At 48.7% G+C, this 18,344-nt stretch overlaps 1 protein-coding gene across 6 annotated transcripts in view; it reads right to left on the bottom strand.

Moving 5' to 3' along the window:
- Positions 1–8,364: 8,364 nt before the first annotated feature.
- The window catches only part of VOPP1 (VOPP1 WW domain binding protein), a 132,214-nt gene continuing 122,234 nt past the window's right edge, over positions 8,365–18,344 (bottom strand). For all 6 annotated transcript variants that reach the window (XM_057550003.1, XM_057550004.1, XM_057550002.1 and 3 more), the window contains one exon: positions 8,365–10,956. In XM_057550003.1, coding sequence (XP_057405986.1) covers positions 10,766–10,956 — 191 coding nt within the window. In that variant the 3' untranslated portion in view covers positions 8,365–10,765. The remainder of the gene's footprint in view (positions 10,957–18,344) is intronic.

Here is an 18,344-nt window from a genome sequence, read left to right as displayed (position 1 = left end):
GTGTCCTAGAGCCAGTAGGATTCCTGACGGCCAGTGCAGAGCACGAGAGAGCAGAGTTGGCCTTGGAAGGGGCGTCGCGAGCAGCTGAGATGTGGAAGAGGCCAGTCAGGGGGACCAGGGCATGTGGAGTCTGGGGTGACCGGGATGGCTGGAGTTTGGAAAGAAATCTGGGAGGGAACTGTCACTTTGGAGTCATTTGCATATTGATTATTTACAGCTATGAGCTGGGAGAGCTCACCCAGAAAGTGAGGGGAAAGGGAATAGGGAAGGAAGGAGCTGAGGCCGAGCCTTGGCCACGTAACGCCAAGAATCGGGAGGAGTTTGCTCCATCAAAGGAGGTTGAGAAGAAGCAGTCACTGGGTAGAGGTCTGTTTCCCTGGCGGCCAGTGAGGAAGTTGTACGTGTGCAGAGGAGTGACCGGCTGTTTCACGTGACCCTGGTAAGTGAGAGAAAGGCTAGGAGCTGGCCTTTCAAAAGAGAGGAAAGAAATGGGGCAAAAGAGAGGAAAGGAATGGGGCCATAGTTGGTAAGAGAAATAAGATCAAGAAAAAACTTTTTTTTTCAGAAAAATAACAGCATGTTTGTAAACCAATGTGATCCAATGGGAGCTTTTTAAAAAAATGTAGGGATTTCCCTGGTGGCTCAGTGGTTAATAATCCGCCTGCCAATGCAGGGGACACAGGTTCAATCCCTGGTCCGGGAAGATCCCACACACTGCAGAGTAACTAAGCCCGTGTGCTACAACTACTGAGCCTGCACTCTACAGCCCACGAGCCACAACTACTGAGCCCGTGTGCTGCAACTACTGAAACCTGTGTGCTCTAGGGCCTGTGCTCCGCAACAAGAGAAGCCACTGCAATGAGAAGCCCGCGCACCGCAACGAAGAGTAGCCCCCGCTCACCGCAACCAGAGAAAAGCCCGCGCGCAGCAATGAAGACCCAACACAGCCAAAAATAAATTTATTAAAAAATAAAATTGAATAAAAATAATAATGTGCTGCATAATCACAATACCAGTGTCACACCTGAGAAAACTAACAATGATTCTGTAATATTACGCTGCATCCAGGCCATGTCCAGTGCCCTGACGGACTCAGGAGTGCTTTAAGTCTATATTGTTGTTGTTTTCCATCGGGATCCAATCTAGGTTCCTGCTTTATATTTTGTTAATCTTTTCATAACCTAGGACACTCGCCTGCTTTTTTGTTTTGTATTTAACGACATCAACTTTCTGAAGACACCAGGACTGTTGTCTTATAAACCTCCCCCATGAGTTTGTCTGATTCTTTCCCCACAGAAACTTGTCCTGCCATCTCCCACTTCCTGTAACTTGAAGGTTAGGTTTGGACTCTGGAGCTACACTGTCCAATATGGTAACCACTAGCCACCGATGAGTATCTGAATGTAAATTAGTTTAATGAAGATTAACTTAAATTTTAAAATCCAGTTCCTGCATCTCCCTAGCCTCATTTTTTTTTTAAAACATCTTTATTGGACTATAATTGCTTTACAATGTTGTGTTAGTTTCTGCTGTATAACAAAGTGAATCAGCTATATGTATCCTAGCCTCATTTCAAGTGCCCAGTATCCACATTTAGCCCGTGGCTACTGTACTAGACAGTGTAAGCATTTCCATCATCATGAAAATTTCTGTCGGATAACACTGCTCCAGATGCTGTTATATCCTGGTTGGACATTTTTGGCAAGACTGTTTCTTAGGTGGTATTCTGTACTCTGTACTTCACATGCAGAGGCCTGGTTAGGAGTCCCAGGGTGCCCTGAGGGACTTGTAAACTGCACTAGGAATATCACACGCCCTCCACATCCTTCTCTGGTCGTCAGTCGGGATGCTACATCCTGTGATGGAAAGATTTCTAGGGAAAAGAAAATAAAATCAAAGAATTTTAGAGCTGAGAGGGAAGTTTGATATTATTTTATAAGCAGCTGAGGAAACTGAGGCCCATAGAGGTTCAACACTTGCCCAAGGTCACTGATGCTAATTGGAAGCAGAGAATCACCTTCGACAAGCATCTTCTTACTCCTGGCTATTCATATATCAGAGGTGAAAATACCCTGTGGCAACTGAGATCACACTACTAAAAATCATAAAATACCTTTTATTGAGTATCAGCATTAGGTACTGTATTTAGTCCTTAAAAAAATTACTTCACGTGATTCTCACAACCACCCCACAAGGAAGGTTACTTACAGAAAATCTCTAACAGGAATTTATTTTTTCAGGGAATAAGAAACCTAGAATTTGTTCAACCCTATGAAAGCCGGTATCTCTGTGATCATCTTGGCCTTTCCATCATGGTCACAAGGTAGCTGCTGCAGCTCCAGATATCACATCAATGTTGAAAGCAGGATGAACCTGCATGTGGCGGTGCCAGCAACTCCAGTCTCATTTATGACAAAAGTGAAATCTTTCCCAGAGGCCCACAGTAGACTTATGTAGTATCTATCATTGGCCAAGACTGTGCCCCTGTTGCAAAGAAAACGTGTGGCTCTTCTGGCTTCTATAGAAGAAATAGGGAAGGGAATGGGGGTTGGAATAAACCAAGCAACAATGGAGGTGTTGCTGTCCTCACGGTTCAGTTGAGGTAGCTGACGCTCAGGGTGCAGAATCCCTCACCGGGGGCTACCCAGTGCGTTAAGTGGCAGCGATGCTTTGGCGCCAGAGCCCGTGGTGAGTAGTGTCCTCACTGAAGAATGAAAATGAGGGCTCTGATGCTGCCAGGTCTGGCTGGTTCAAACACTTCAAGAGGTAGGATGCGTGTGTCCTCAGAGAACAGGGGACAGGCTGCCCCAGGCCGTGATGCCGCCACCCGAACAATAAACTGAGGAAGGACGTTCAGGAGAAGACTGCCATAGGTATTTGCAGGTGGACAGCTTAGAGAAGTTTTATTTACTCCACTCGTAATATATATTAAAGCTACATTTCATGTTATCTATATGCTTAATGCTATATATATTCAGTGCTATGTTTATATATCATAAATATTTCATAAATATATTTAATATATGCTCTATTTCATGTTTTCTCCCCAACCTTCCCTTTTCCATGAGAGCTTAGTCTTGCCAGCCTTGGTCTTGACAACCACACACCTTTCGAGAAGGTGTTTCTCACAGTTGGTAAGAGATTCATGTAATAAATGATACAAATTGAACAAAAATGGGGCTTCCGGCTCCTCCTCAAGTGGGCAGCTATGCATGGACCGTTGATCATACGCAGTGCCTGCGAAGCCTGGTGGGACACGTCAGCACAATCTTCCTAGTGGGAATATCTGCCGAAAGCCCGAAAAAATGTACAGATGCTTCGACCCAGCAATTTAAGTCTAAGATTTTATTCTGAGGAAATCAATGTGGATGAACATTAAAAATGGTCACAAGCTCGCTCAGCACAGCAGTGTTCATAACGGAAAAATTAGCAACAATTTTTGCAAAAAAAGCAAGTTGGAGAAATACATTAATACCATGAAGTGGAAAGTGAAACAAAACACATACGTGGTAAAATCAGGAAGAAAAGCAGGGGGATTGTAAACGTAAAACGTGGGCGGTGGTAGGAGGCGCAATGGAGCAGATGCGCGGGGCGCCGCCGTCTGTGTCCTAAGCGGGCTTGTGTGTTCACGTGCGTACATCCGCTCCGCGTCATCCGCACTTAACGCCAACAAACTGAGGGGCGTCACAAGAAAGCCTGGTTTTTCGCGGCAGCCGCCGTCCTGGGGGTTTGCAGGCGATCTCGGCCCGCACAGTCGTCCGGGGCTAGGCGTCCGCGGCCCGGGGTCCGGGCTGGCGCGGGAGGGAGCGCATCGAGCCCCGGCGGGAGTTCAGGGCGACTCGGGTCCCCTGCGTCCTCATCCACCCCCGGCCCGGCCCCTCGCCGCGCGCTCCCGAGCGGCTAGCCGGCATCCACCATACGCCTTAGGCAAAAGTTACTCTCATTATTCTGAGTGTGTAGAATACTTTGTTGTTTAAAAATGAAACGACCCAAAAATTAGATCAGAGTGTGTGGGTTAAATCAACTGCGGAGCAGCCGTATAGTAGGGCGCTGTTTAATCATTGCAGGGAAGAAGACTATTTAAGTGCCAGGAAAAATGCTAGAGAAAAGCGGGCTACGAAGGATCCCGCGGTGCACATGTGTCGTCAGAGCAAGGGACCTAGAAAGCGGTGCAAACACGCCCAGCTGCAGTCTCGGGATACTGGGGTCGCAGGTGATTTCTATTTACCTTTTGCTTTGTGCTTTCCTGTACGGTCTACATTTTAGATTAAAAATAAAGGCATGGGTTTGGTCTTGAGTAAAAAAATATCAGCAGGGACTTTGCCAAGGGCTAAGCAGGGTCCCCTCCTGGAGCCTCCCCGGGGCCGCCGCGCCCCAACCTGGTCTCCGGTCCCCAGTCCCCTCTCTGGGCGGGCGATCTGGGCGCAGAAGCCGCGGTCCCCGGTCCCGGGCTCATCGCAGGGTGGCGCGTGCATCGTTGGCTGCCCAACTCGCACCACACCCTGGGCGCCTCCGTAGCCCCACTTTCCAGCTGGGGAAACGGGGCACCAGGACGTCCCGTGCCCCTAGTCGTCAGGGCGACTCCGAGGCAGGGCGTCCGGAACGCCCGTCCATGTGCGCGTATGGTCCCTCCGTGCCCATCCGGCTCCACCGCGAGCGCTAAGCCCGGGCCCTCACCACAACCCAGGGCGACGAGGACAGGACGGCGACAGCAAGGGCAGAAGGTGGGAGGAGGGAGCCGGTCTCCAAGGTCAGCGCGCCCAGAGCGTCCTCCCCAGGTTCTGGGGGACACGGCTGGCCGGGCACCGACCTGAGCTAGGCGCGCACATGCCTTCCCAGGGCTCCCCAGAACCGAACTACACATGCCGGGCACTGGGGCCTTTTGGTACTTGAGGGCGAGCCACACGGACCCTCCCCGCTCCACCGCCATCTCTGCGAGTGGACGGGCCACCTGGAAGGAGGGACCGGGCTTCACATCTCCCCAGGGGAGCGCAGGGAAGGGGCGTGGAGAGCAGGCTGCGGGGTCCTGGAGACAGGAGGCCTCCCGCCCACCAGACTCTGCCCTCGGTAGATCCTGTCACCTTCTTTCTGTCCCCCTCACCCCTCCACCCACCCAACTCCTGTACCTGCATGCTAGGGCCCAGTCCTAGACTCGGGTGAGAAAGGTCCTAGCTGCCTGTGAGTACCACCTTGTCACCTCTGAGGGGAGAAACTCATTCAAGGGCACGAGTGGTTAGCAGGTTTGGGAGGACAAGGGCTCTGGTGAGAGGACACGACTTCTGCAATCTGTATCCGCATCTCTTCTGCACCCACACGGCGGCACGCTGCTAACTTCCTCCTGACCATGACAGGCATGAAGAAGCCAACTGCTGCCTTTCCCTCCCTTCCCTTGCTTGATAGCAACTCACTCCTTCCAGGATTTCTGTTTCCTTGGAGAACTTGGTGAGCACAAAGGAGTGACAGGTGGTGGCTGGGGGACATTTGGGGCAGAAGACCCCAGGGCTAGTCCTAGCGCCATCTACCAGACCTGAGCACGTGAGCTGGGCGTGCTCTCCAGGTCCCGCTGGACCTGCGGCCTCGCCACCTGGGTGTTCCTTAGCAGTGCCTTTGGGGACTGGAATGAAAGGCTGAGCTGCAATGGGGGCAGCACCCCTCACGCTCCCCAGAAGCTCAGGAAGAATTCGCCCCATACCTCCCAAGACTGTTGACTTGTAACCTTAAGACTCTGAGTTTTGTTACAGAATCTACAACATCAGACGTTTAATTTAGAGAATGTGTTGGGTCCCTAAAAACTGTAGACTATATCACCTGAGGTTGAACTTTACCTTCAACCTTTTCATAATTAACTTCCTTTTAACCTCACTGGATTTTGTGGTGACTGACCGGCCAGAACATAGGAGCGGAGTATTTTCTTATGCACTTGCCTCACACTGTCCAATAAAGCAGCCACTGGCGGTGGAGTTGCGGTGCACTTGAGATGCAGCTGCCTCAAGTTCACCGTGCTGGTGAATATAAAATCCACACTGGGTTTGGAAGACAGTATGGAAAAAAGAATGTAACATTTCTTGTTAATATATTTTACACTGCTACATGTTGAAATAATATTTTGATACATTGGGTTAAATATTATTAAAATAAATTTCATCTTTTTTGATGTAACTAATGAAAATTTAGTATAACATACTTAGCTGATATCTTTTTAATGGACAGTCCTGGTCCAGAACATACATCTAAAAGCATTTCTCCTTATAAACTTTAAAGCAAGATGAAAAATTCCTTTCTTCCTCAAAAACATGAGGGATCATTATTGTTTGTAAGGGCTGTGACCAGGCACTTTTCAAAGGCAAACACTCTGTACACACAAAGGTACACGGTCTCCTGTCCCCGTACAGTGAGCACCGGTCTGTGGCAAATATGACTCAGGGCTTTCAGGACTGTTTGTTATTTTTGAGTCCAGAGAGGAAGAAAAAGCAGCGCCCCCTGCATTCCTGCTACCCTTGAGACCACGGGCCCTCCTCCACCTTCATTACACCCTGGGGACCAGGAGCCTTTCCTCCCAGAAGCAAAGCCAGACCTTGGTGCCTGGAGTCAGAACGGGAGATGCAACAGAACCCAGCTCTACCGGGGGGCGGGAGGTGTCAGTAATCGTCCCTGCACCAACCACACCGATTTTAGGAAGGCTTTGAGCAGGATCCACCCTGGACACCGCGGCACAGCCGAGGCAGGAGCATTGGAACAAAAAGCTGTGGGGGCGTCAGGGAATGGCAGGAGAGACACCCAAGTAACAGGACGGATTGCTTATAACCATGGCTGGTTCTGGGGCACGCACAGACCTCATTCAGCGTAAATGGTGGGGAAAAAAGATGGTTGCCCGAGGTTTCTCCTTCCCAGCTCTGGCGGGCTCAACACCCACTGCTGATCAGCCCACAGCCAACATCTCAAGACGGTAAGCTGACGTGGGGGGCAGTGGCAGCGTATGGGACCCCTTCGGCTTCCATCTTCACATCCTGGATGTATTCAACGGGAATTTGCTCCCCTCACACCACGGAGCTCATCTCCTGATGGGCAAAGGACGGGGTGGGAACTCTCTCTCTCCCCCTCGGCTTCAATTCCGCTTGCGCAGGGAAAAGAGGAATGAGGGAGAACAGAGGATTACTCACATTTGTTGAGTGACCATAATGTGATTTTGCAGTTGAGGAAACTGAGATTGGAGATCATTTGAGTCATTGAAACTTCTCTGCACGTTGTCGGCTCCCATCTTCTCAGATCTGTTTTCTTCATCTGTCAATCCCACCTGCCACCTTCTATTTCAGAAATTACAATTTCTGATCTTGCACTTTTTTGCCTTGATAACTATTATGGACTTTTTGGAGTTCAGTGAAATTTGGAAGGGACAGACAAGAGTGAATACTGTGTTTGCCATCTCCAGTCATGACCTCTGATGTGTAAATGACCCTGCTCCCGCTTCACTGGGGGAAGCTGATGGCCAGCGGCTCGTCCAGTGAGGCGTGTAAATCAGCTCTGAGTTCCCCACCAGCAGGCTGTCTGGCCTCTTCTACCTTATTTCCTGTCCTGTTTTAAGATAGTAAACTATAAAACACTTCTTTATAAACATTATCTCAGTTAGTGATTCATCTAAAATACAGCCTAACTGTAGCAGCTATAGATCTGTGAGAGAGATACAGTTTCTGACCAAAGGGTTGGATTCTTTTTTTTTTTTTTAATAAATTTATTTATTTATTTTTGGCTGCGTTGGGTCTTCGTTGTTGCGTGCGGGCTTTCTCTAGTTGCGGCGAGCGGGGGCTGCTCTTCTTTGTGGTGCGCGGGCTTCTCATTGCAGTGGCTTCTCTTTGTTGTGAAGCATGGGCTGTAGGCACACAGGCTTCAGTAGTTGCAGCATGAGGGCTCAGTAGTTGTGACACATGGGCTTAGTAGCTCCGTGGCATGTGGGATCTTCCCGGACCAGGGCTCAAACCCCTGTCCCCTGCATTGGCAGGCGGATTCTTAACCACTGAGCCACCAGGGAAGCCCTAGAGTTGGATTTTAAAATCAAGGCTCCCCTACCTATGCAAAGCACACTCAGACCCCCAGATAACTAATATCAGTATTAGCTGTGAGTCCACATAATTAATGCTTCTGTCTTTCTATTCCGATAATTTTTTCCTTAGCTAGATATTTTAAATGTGTTGGTGAAACTAAAGTTCCTTATCTTCTTGGATAGCATCTAATTTCCAGTTCTCCTGAGATCGGGTGCATGCATCACCCACTCCACCCCACCCAGCTGAACTGAGAGCCCACTGTGCATCCTTCTTTAGAAACTTCATCTCTCCCCTCTTTCCCACTCCCCAGCAAAACAGTCAAAGCACACACCCAAATTTATTTTTATTTTGCATACATAGGAAACATGACCCTATCAAAAGAACAAAAAAGAGAACTGAGCCAAGTGTTACAAGAGGAAAAGCATGCACCGATCTGCTCCCAGCTCACTCCTGGCCACACACTCTACGGAACTCTATGGAATTTCACACACCGGGAGCTGGACTGGCTCCAAGCGATGGGCACTGCCCACTGACAGCACAGGGGGAAACAGAATGGGCAGGAGGTGTCACTGCGAGTGGAATTTCTACACACAGTGTCAGTGCCCACAGTAGTGGGTTCTCACCCCGGTTCAAGGGAAAACAAAATGTATCTCACACAAACGTGAATATAAAATTGTTGAGTGCTACCTAAATCGTTCAGTCTCAAGATCATTTGCTATCAAAAAGATAAACAAAATTTCGTCACGGACATTTGGGTGGCTACTGAGCTGCACCCAGCCCAAGTCCAGGGGCAGCTCGCGGGGCGCTTCCTCATCAGAACAGTAAAGGGAGAGACTGGGCCTGAAAGTGCAGAACGAACGACCTGGAGGAGGAGGGCCTTTTGGACCCATGCAGCTGTCCTGGGTTGTCAACAGCAAATGCTGCGCTTTGTTGTCGCGTTCGAGTCAAGGACTTGAGTGCGGGGAGGTACTGAAGTTGGGCACAGGAGTTCAGAGGTCACACTCGGTGGTCAAAGACACCGGCAGCAGCATCCGTGTTCACAGACTGCTTCCAAGGTGTTCATCTGGCTCCAAGAGCGTCCTGTGGAAGTCCCGGGGAGGCTCCCAGAGTCCCCATCCTTAGGAAAGGTAAGTCATTGTGGCCCCATCCTGATTCCTCACTCCTACGCCACAGACGTGTCCCGGCAGAGCAGGGACACGGAGACTAGGGCTAGGGGACGAAAACCCTCAGCAACCACTCCGGTGAGATGCCCTGATGCTCAGGTTCAACGAGTGACAACTCAAGAGGCTCTGTTTAGTTCATTTCAAACATAAGCACTCCACCCCACCGCTACACATACAGGGATCTACATGTCTTGGCTACGCGGCTTTGCCCTTCCTGTACGTGACCTGTCAGGTCTCACTCTGGGTTTAAATACACGATCGTGGGCATTACTCACTACGCAGAGGAGCAGGACTCCGGCCCCCTAACAACCCAGGACTACCTGTGATCCCAGGGCCAGAGAGGTTTCTGAGCCAGGGTTTGCGTTTCCAACCAGATCTTCTTTATTCTAATTTTGATGAACTCCTCAGTGAAATCTATTCGGTCCTTTTTGAAGAGCTCTCTCTGCAGTCCTGGGGCTTTGTGTTCCCGTCTTTTTCTTGGCAAGCTCCTCGTCTTCGGAGCCTGGCGTACACCTGCCGAGATCAGTCAGCCAGGGCCCCGGCCTGCCCAGCCCAGGCTCAAGCCACCGACTGCGTCCTGCTGGGACACCTCTCTCCAGGGGCTGATGTGCCTTCCCAGCCGAGGTGCCTCTCTGCTTTGAAAGTGTCCCTCGCAACGCGCCGTCACAGCTACCTCAGGGGAGGGGCAGAGGCGCCTGGCCGTGACCGCAGGCCAGAGAGCTGCCGACGTCCAGGAAGGACTCCGCGTCTGACCTCAGGACAGGACTCCACACCACCTTCCACAGGACACGCTGAAAAGGGCGTGAACGTTTTTCTCCCCAAGTCGGACCAAGAGCTCATCAAATGCAATGTCCGGTTTGAGGCAGGGGGCAATTTCCCATGAACTTAAATAACTTTGCTCAGTGACTTTCAGATAACTATAGACATCAGCTTGGCCTGATTCCGGATCCTCATCTCCTTGAGGTGCAGGCCGTGCCCAGGGCTCTCCCAGCCCTGGCTGTGCAGAGGGCAGCTCTGGTCTTCAGGAAGGGGATGGAGAAGAGAGGGCTCCGAGGCTGCGCCGCCAACGCCTGTTTCTCTGAGAGCCTTTTGAAGAGGAAGACTGACGGGCGAGGGGCTCACACAGCTGGCCCTGTGGTGGTGCCTCGTTTCAGACGGGCTGCCTGCCGTGTGCGGGGCCTTCCGGGCGGCCCGGGCCCCTCCTCGCATTCACGCGTACTCACCTGCACGCGCCCTGCCTCACCTTCCGCCGGGGTCTCTCCCCTGAGGGTCTGGGCACGCCACCCTAGGGGGTCAACCCTCGGCACTCTCCACTCGGCCAGAGCACAGATTACATTGGAAACAGAAGCAACAGAGGAGACACGGGGTGAATTCAAATCCTGGTCCTCCAAGGAAAACTTGAAAGGAAGCTGTGCTTGCTTTGAAGATATCAAAAAGGAGTTTGCCCTTAGTGGCTCAGAAGACCATTCCTGGACGTGAACGGTGATGGAGACAGGGAGGGCGAGTGACAGCCTCTCCGGCCTCCCCGGCCAGTTGCACGGGCAGGTGCCAGGCAGCTCCCGGCTACTTGGCCTTCACCACCTGTTCATATGGGGGCGGTGGCGTGTTGCAGTAGGAAGGGGGCGGTGGGTAGGCCATGCTTCCCTGGGGTGAGTTGGGTTGGACCTGGAAAGCCATTGCCACAGGGTTCCCAGCAGGATTCATCCCTGGTCCTCCAGGGTCGGTGTAAAACGGCAGCCCCAGCTGCTGGGCTCCTGAAAGACAGGCAAGCAGATGTGAGAACAGCAGAAAAAACCCACAGCCCATCACAGCCAGGGCCCAGACACAGCAGGGCACCTGGGGTCAGGAAACGAGCAAAGGCGACATGCCCACCCCGGCCTCCTGGAGCTTCTCCTCTCCCGGATGCAGACAGCCAGAAAGCACCACAACCTGAGAGGGTGTCTGAGTGATGGAGGGACATGAGCGGGATCACGTGCGGCAGGGACCAACGCTGCAGCCGAGTGACACACCAGGGCAGCTCTGCCAACACCTTGGGGAGGTGCACCAAAAAATTACCATCAGAGAGGGCCGAGTGTCCCTGAGAGCCTAAAACGCCTGGGCGTAGAAAGGTAAGTCAACTCAGAGAGAACTGAAAAGGGGACCCTGTGTTCCCGAATCTCGGCCAGAATCATCACCGGCACCTCCACACACTTTCTGAAAACAGTTTGCTGAAGTATCAGCTCCACTCCCACCTGCTGGATTAACGTTTAATCAGGGCAGATTACCTGTCACCCAGGTGAACCCAATTCCCAGATAAGGCGACGAGCTACGGGGCGGATGCCAGCGGGCTGGGCTGACATGTCTGTGGACTCCCCCTGCCCCGGATGCTGCAGGTCAGGATGCTCTTGTCTCAGGGAGAGGCTGCAGGACGCGGGCTGAGCCCTGCTGCGGGCCAGGGTGCAGGGCACGGGGGTCCAGAGGGCACAGACGGTGACAAGAGGGAAAATACTGGTCACCCTGCCCCAAACCTAGCCCTGACTCTCATTTTAACAGTAGAAACACCTGAGCTGCTGTTTTGGAGCCTATTTCCTAGATCTGCTTTTTCTGATCATGTTGATAACATGACAGGATACTGACTAAATAATTAAAGAATCAAGAAGAGAAACTGTGGGCTCCGGGTTTTATGTGGGCTGGGCTAAGTTCACGAGTGAAATCAGGTGTATCTGAGTTAGGCCTCATTCAACCCAGGAGACACTTGGGCACCAGAGAGGTCGTCTCTGTGTGTGTATTGCGTAGGGTCTTTTTTTGTGCAAATCTTCCTCTGCCACAGTTTAACTGAATAAAGGTCAGATTCCTGGAAAGATGCCCACCAAGGTGTGCAGGATGTCTTGGAAATCTACAAGCGTGCTGAAGGACAGAGTACAGGACAGAAACACATGGCCGCACCTGCTTCTATTGGTGCATCTTGCCTGCTGCCAGGAGACGTGCTCGTTTACAAGACATGTTTGTATACAAGCCCATGACCAGCCAGGACCGTGCACTTCTCAAGGGCAGAGATTATATCTTATTTATCTCTGAATCCCTTTATATTTTATACAAATAAAAAGTTAAAGATGAAAAAAAAGAGGCTAATGTAGTAGTCCGGGAAAGACACAATGGAAGCCTCTGAATATGAAAGAAGAAATGGGGAGGAGAGGATGAGAGAGGGGTTCAGGAGGTGTATCCAAGGACCCGGGACCAGCTCAGTGTGCAGCGCGTGGGGAGGAGGAGAGGCCTACGTAGGAAAGGCCCGGCTTCTGGTGTTGATAAGGGGCCCACCAGGTGAGAGAGGGGACAGAGGAAAAGGGCAGGGCCCGCGGGAGCCCAGGCAGCTCTGGGGGCCTTCTTTGTGGAAGTGGCAGCAGAGACGTGGCCTTGGCCGAAACCTCCCAGGAAGAGTGTGTGGAAGGGCCAGAGGACGGCTGGGGAGAGCAGCGCAGACAAGACCAGCACTCAAACCAGGAGAAACACAGGAGGCGTAGGCGGCGGCGAAGAATGAAAGGAGAACGGGAGGAAGGAGTGAAGCAGCGAGGCGGGAGCTGTGTCACCGGGCAGCAGGGGGGACAGGGCAGCACCGCGCCTTCTCAGCCCACAGGACATTCGGGATTTCTGGCCAACAGTTTCAGCACCATGGCTGGCACAGAAGCCCAGCTGCCGGGGCAAACAGCTGCTCCAGGGTAAGGGGTGAAGACCAGAGGGGAGAGGTGGTGGCTAAAGGGATGCACGACAAGGGCAGACGTGTTTTGTTTTGTTTTTTTATTCTTTAAAAAACTGCTTGAAGGGACTTCCCTGGTGGCGCAGTGGTTAAGAATCCACCTGCCAATGCAGGAGACACAGGTTTGATCCCTGGTCCAGGAGGATCCCACATGCCACGGAGCAACTAAGCCCGTGCGCCACAACTACTGAGCCTGTGCTCTAGAGCCCGCGAGCCACAACAACTGAGCCTGCGCACCACAACTACTGAAGCGCACGTGCCTAGAGCCCGTGCTCCACAACAAGAGAAGCCACCGCAATGAGAAGCCTGCGCACTGCAACGAAGAGTAGCCCCTGCTCGCCACAACTACTGAGCCTGTGCTCTAGAGCTCGCGAGCCACAACAACTGAGCCTGTGCGCCACAACTACTGAAGCGCACGTGCCTAGAGCCCGTGCTCCACAACAAGAGAAGCCACCGCAATGAGAAGCCTGCGCACTGCAACGAAGAGTAGCCCCCACTCGCCACAACTAGAGAAAGCCTGTGCACAGCAACGAAGACCCAACGCAGCCAAAACAAGACAAAACAAACAGAAAAAAACTGCTTTAAATTAAGGTACAGTTGATTTACAAGATTATATTAGTTTCAGGTGTACAACACAGTGATTCAAAATTTTTATAGATTATACTCCATTTAAAGTTATTACAAAATAATGGCTATATTTCCCTGGGCTGTACAATATATCCTTGTTTATTATTTTAGACATAGCAGTTTATACCTCTTAATCTCCTACACCTATCTTGCCCCTCCATCCTTCCCTCTCCCCACTGGTAACCACTAGTTTGCTCTCTATGTCTGTGAGTCTGCTTTGTTATATTCATTTGTTGTATTTTTTAGATCCCACATATAAGTGATAACAGACAGTATTTGTCTTTCTCTGTCTGACTTAGTTCACTTAGCATAATACCCTCCAGGTCCATCCACATTGTTACAAATGGCAAAATTTTATTCTTTTTTATGGCTGAGTCCATTGTGTGTGTGTGTGTAATGCAGTATATACATATATACACACACACATATACACCAGGTCTTCTTATCCATTCATCTGTTGATGGACACTTAATTTACTTCCATATTTTGGCTACTGTACATAGAGCTGCTAAGAATACTGGGTGGCATGTACTTTTCAAATTAGTGTTTTCATTTTCTTTGGATGTTTACCCAGGAGTAGAATTGCAGGATCATTTTATTTCTATTAGTTCTATTTTTAGTTTTTTGAGGAACCTCCATGCTGTTTTCCATTGTGGCTGCACCAACTTATATTCCCACCAACAGTGCACAAGGTTCTCTTTTCTCCACATCCTTGCTAACTTTTTGACATTAGCCATTCTGACAGGTGTGAGGTGATATCTCTGTGTGACTTTGACTTGCATTTCCCTGGTGATTAGTTATGTTGAGCATCTTTTCACGTGCATATTGGCCATCTGGATATCTTCTTTGGAGAAATGTCTATTCAGGTCTTCTGCCCATTTTTTAATCAGGTTGTTTTGGTTTTTTGTTGTTGAGTTGCATGAGTTCTTTATATATTTTGGATATTAACCCCTTATATATGATTTGCAAATATTTTCTCCCATTCAGAAGGTTCCCTTTTTGTTTTGATGATGGTTTCCTTCCCTGTTAAGCTTTTTAGTTTGATGTAGTCCCATGTGTTTATTTTTGCTTTTGTTTCCTTTGCCTTAGGAGACAGATGCAAAAAAATACTGCTATGATTTATGTCAAAGAGTGTTCTGCTTTATGTTCTCTCCTAGGAGTTTTATGTTTCAGGGCTTACGTTTAGGTCTTTAATCCATTTTGAGTTTATTTTTGTATATGGTATGAGAAAATATTCTAATTTCATTCTTTTACATGTAGATGTCTATTTTTCCCAGCACCACTTACTGAAGAGACTGTGTTTTCCCCATTGTATGTTTTTACGGCAGAAGTATTTTTAAGGATGGGAAATGCTTGAGTGCGTTTATAGCGTTAGGGACAGAAATACAGGAAAGAGAGAGGATTTCTACAGAGAATATAAGCTCAATGATGGCAGGGACCTTATAAGCCTGGTTCCACATTTGAACCCCACTGTCTAGCAAAGAGCCTGGTACACAGGAGGGCACCCAGCACGTTCTGTCACTTGGGCAGAGAGGAGCGGTACAGGCAGTGGCCTTAAGCAGCGGCACAGGGACCCACAGTTCCCTGCGTGGGAAGGGGGACCGGGCGCGCACACAGGCAGCCTCTGTACCGCGTGCCACTGGTGGGCGGTGATTTAAGCAGACAGATTCCAAAGTCCCCAAAGAAGAGATGCTCACAGACAGTAGCAAAATGGTGACAAAGAGCGGCAGAGCCAACTGGTATCGGGTTCAAAGTAGCCGGGACTGTAAGGATACAGAAGTGATGGCCAGGAGCCAAGGGGACACCAGCACCATCTCCCTAACTTAGCAGGGGCGGAATGTGGGAGAAGAGAACTAGCCCTTCAATTCTGAAGGCTTACGGTAGATGGTTTAGTTAGAGAAAGAAAAGGCAGAGCGTCTGTGAAGAAGCTGGAGTTGGAGGACGACTGTTTCTCCGGGAGACAGAGAGGGAAGGATCAGGAGAAGTGCAGCCACAATGCTGCCCCGCTGTCCCCTCAGGTGTTAAGTGTCTCTAACGGCCGTCTGCATTGCATCTCTATCCTATGTGGAGGGCGCAGTGCGGACAGCAGGGGTATTGGTATTGCATCCACTTTCCTGAAGACACCGAGGCTCAGGAAGACACAACTTGCCAAGGTCACGCAGCTACTATACGGAGGCACTGGAATTTGAACCCAGTAGTGTACTGGAAAGCCCAGGCTCTTTCCACTATGACATGTGTCTCACAACGGGGTGATGAAATGGGGGAAGAAGTTCCGGCTAAAGAGGGACGGGCAAAACCAGAGAGGGCTGGTGACGTGATGGACCTACATTCTGAGCACCGTCCGAGCACGAAGGGCTTGGCTAAGGGCTGTCACGACCCAGGCGCCCCCCGCTCCCCCACCCGCCCCGGGCTGCGCTCTTAACCCGGCCACAGCGTCCTTCTCCAGAGACTTGAAGTCATTCCACTCCTTGCAGCCATCGTCTCTTCCTCCTTGACAGTCTTCGTGCGATTTGAGAAGGAGCCCTAGATTCGGCCAAGGTGCGTCGACTGAGAAGAGCCCCACCCGAGCGGACACACTGTTTAATTCAGTTTCCCAAGATGTTTGTATTTATGATCATTAAACGTGATCTAATATAATTTTATTTTGGTTACACTAGTCTTACAAGTTACACTAGCTTTACAAAACAAATTAGGTAGATTTCCATAATTTTCTATACTTGTAGTAATTCATAAGCATTGACATGAACTGCTTCTTAAAAGTTTCAAAGATACCATATGAATTTGGAGCCATTCTGAAAGCTAACTCTTTGAAAACTTCCTCAAACTCCTGCTTGCTTTGTGGACCACTGAAATTTTCAATATTCTAATGAATCTTTGGTAATGTATACTTTCCTATCTTACCAAAATTTTCCATTTCAGGAGTACTTCTTTGTAATTTTTAATCTCCTCTGGATATGTAATGTTTCAATTTATGATTTTATTTTTTCTTTCTCCAGCTTTACTAATTAGATTTATCAGGGATGGGATTGGCAATGTCATTTACTTTATTTAAAATTTACTTTATTGAAGTATAGTTGATTTACAATGTTGTGTTAATTTCTGCTGTACAGCAAAGTGACATATATATATATATATATATTCTTTTTTATATTCTTTTCCATTATGCTTTATTACAGGATATTGAATATAGTTCCCTGTGCTGTACAGTAGGACCTTGTTGTTTATCCATTCTATACATAATAGTTTGCATCTGGAAATCCCAAACTCCCACTCCATCCCTCTCCCACCCTTTTCCCCCTTGGAAACCACAAGTCTGTTCTCTATGGCTGTGAGCCTGTTTCTGTTTTGTAGATAAGTTCACTTGTGTCATATTTTAGAGTCTACATGTAAGTGATATCATATGGTATTTGTCTTTCTCTTTCTGACTTGCTTCACTTAATATGATAAGTCCATCCATGTTGCTGCAAATGGCATCATTTCATTCTTTTTATGGCTGAGTAATATTCCATTGTGTATATGTACCACATCTTCCTTATTTATTCATCTGTTGATGGACATTAGGTTGCTTCCAGGTCTTGGCTATTGTAAATAGTCCTGCTATGAACATAGGGGTGCATGTATCTTTTCCAATTATAGTTTTTTCTGGATATATATTGGCAATATCATTTACTTTTATTGCCTTTTACCAAGCACTAACTTTTAGATCTGCAAATCAATTTTTCTTTTTCCTGTAATTAATTTTTATTTTTTATTATGTACTTCTTACTGCTTTCTGTGAGTTTATTTTATTAATTTCTGAACCTCTTTTAAGGAGAGGTCAGCTAATTCGCTTTCTTATTTTAAACTTTTAACAAAGAATAAGGCTATGAATTTACCTTTAAATGTCAGTTCACTTACATTGCATGTTTTTGTATTAATTTTTCATTGATACGTCATTCACTTGTGCATTAAGCAAACACTGAATTCTTACGATTTGCCAGTACTGTTATGGGCACCCAGAACACAGCAATGATGAAAACAGAGAATCTCAAGTCCTTATGAGGCTTGCAGTTAAGAAAGATAATAAGCAAGATAAAAACAAAGTATGTAGTATATTACTAATGGTAGTGCTAAAGATAAAAATAAAGTGGGGATGTTGGAAACAGATAAAAAGAGAAAACAAAGAGGAGAAAAGGGAGTCCATTTTCTCACTGTTTACAGAGGGAGGGTCTCTGAGAGGTGAAACACCTGGAAGAAATGAAGGAGCCCAACATGAGCAGGTGTGTGAGGGAGGAGGTGATGGCAGAGCAGCCAGGTGTACACGAAGAGGTGGCCGTAAATGGAGAATGGACCTTTCGGGCAGAAGGAATCACAGCACTGAAGTCAGCAACATGGCAGCCTGGAAGTCTGAGGAAAATCAAAAGGTCAGTGTGCAGCAAGAGTGGAATGAGGGCCAAGAGAACAGTAGGAGAGGTGACTGGGGACAGAAGGGCAGTAGGGGGGGAAATGTGCAGACTTAGAAAGGGCCTGTGGCCGCTGTAAGGACTTCTGACGTGAACTGTGCTCTGAGTTCTGTTTTTACTCTGGTTGCTTTTCTGGAAATACCGTTAAGTCCCCTACATACGAACGAGTCCGTTCCGAGAGCGTATTCGTAAGTCCAATTTGTTCGTTAAGTCCAACAAAGTTAGCCTAGGTACCCAACTAACACAGTCGGCTATATAGTACTGTACCGTACTAAGTTTATAATACTTTTCACACAAATAATACATAAAAAACAAACACAAAAAATAAAGAAAACAGTTT

The sequence above is a fragment of the Balaenoptera acutorostrata genome, chromosome 7, assembly GCF_949987535.1.
Source record: "Balaenoptera acutorostrata chromosome 7, mBalAcu1.1, whole genome shotgun sequence".
Classification (NCBI taxonomy): Eukaryota; Metazoa; Chordata; class Mammalia; order Artiodactyla; family Balaenopteridae; genus Balaenoptera; species Balaenoptera acutorostrata.
Note: the sequence above shows the minus strand (reverse complement) of the source record. Positions and strands in the feature narration are given on the sequence as shown.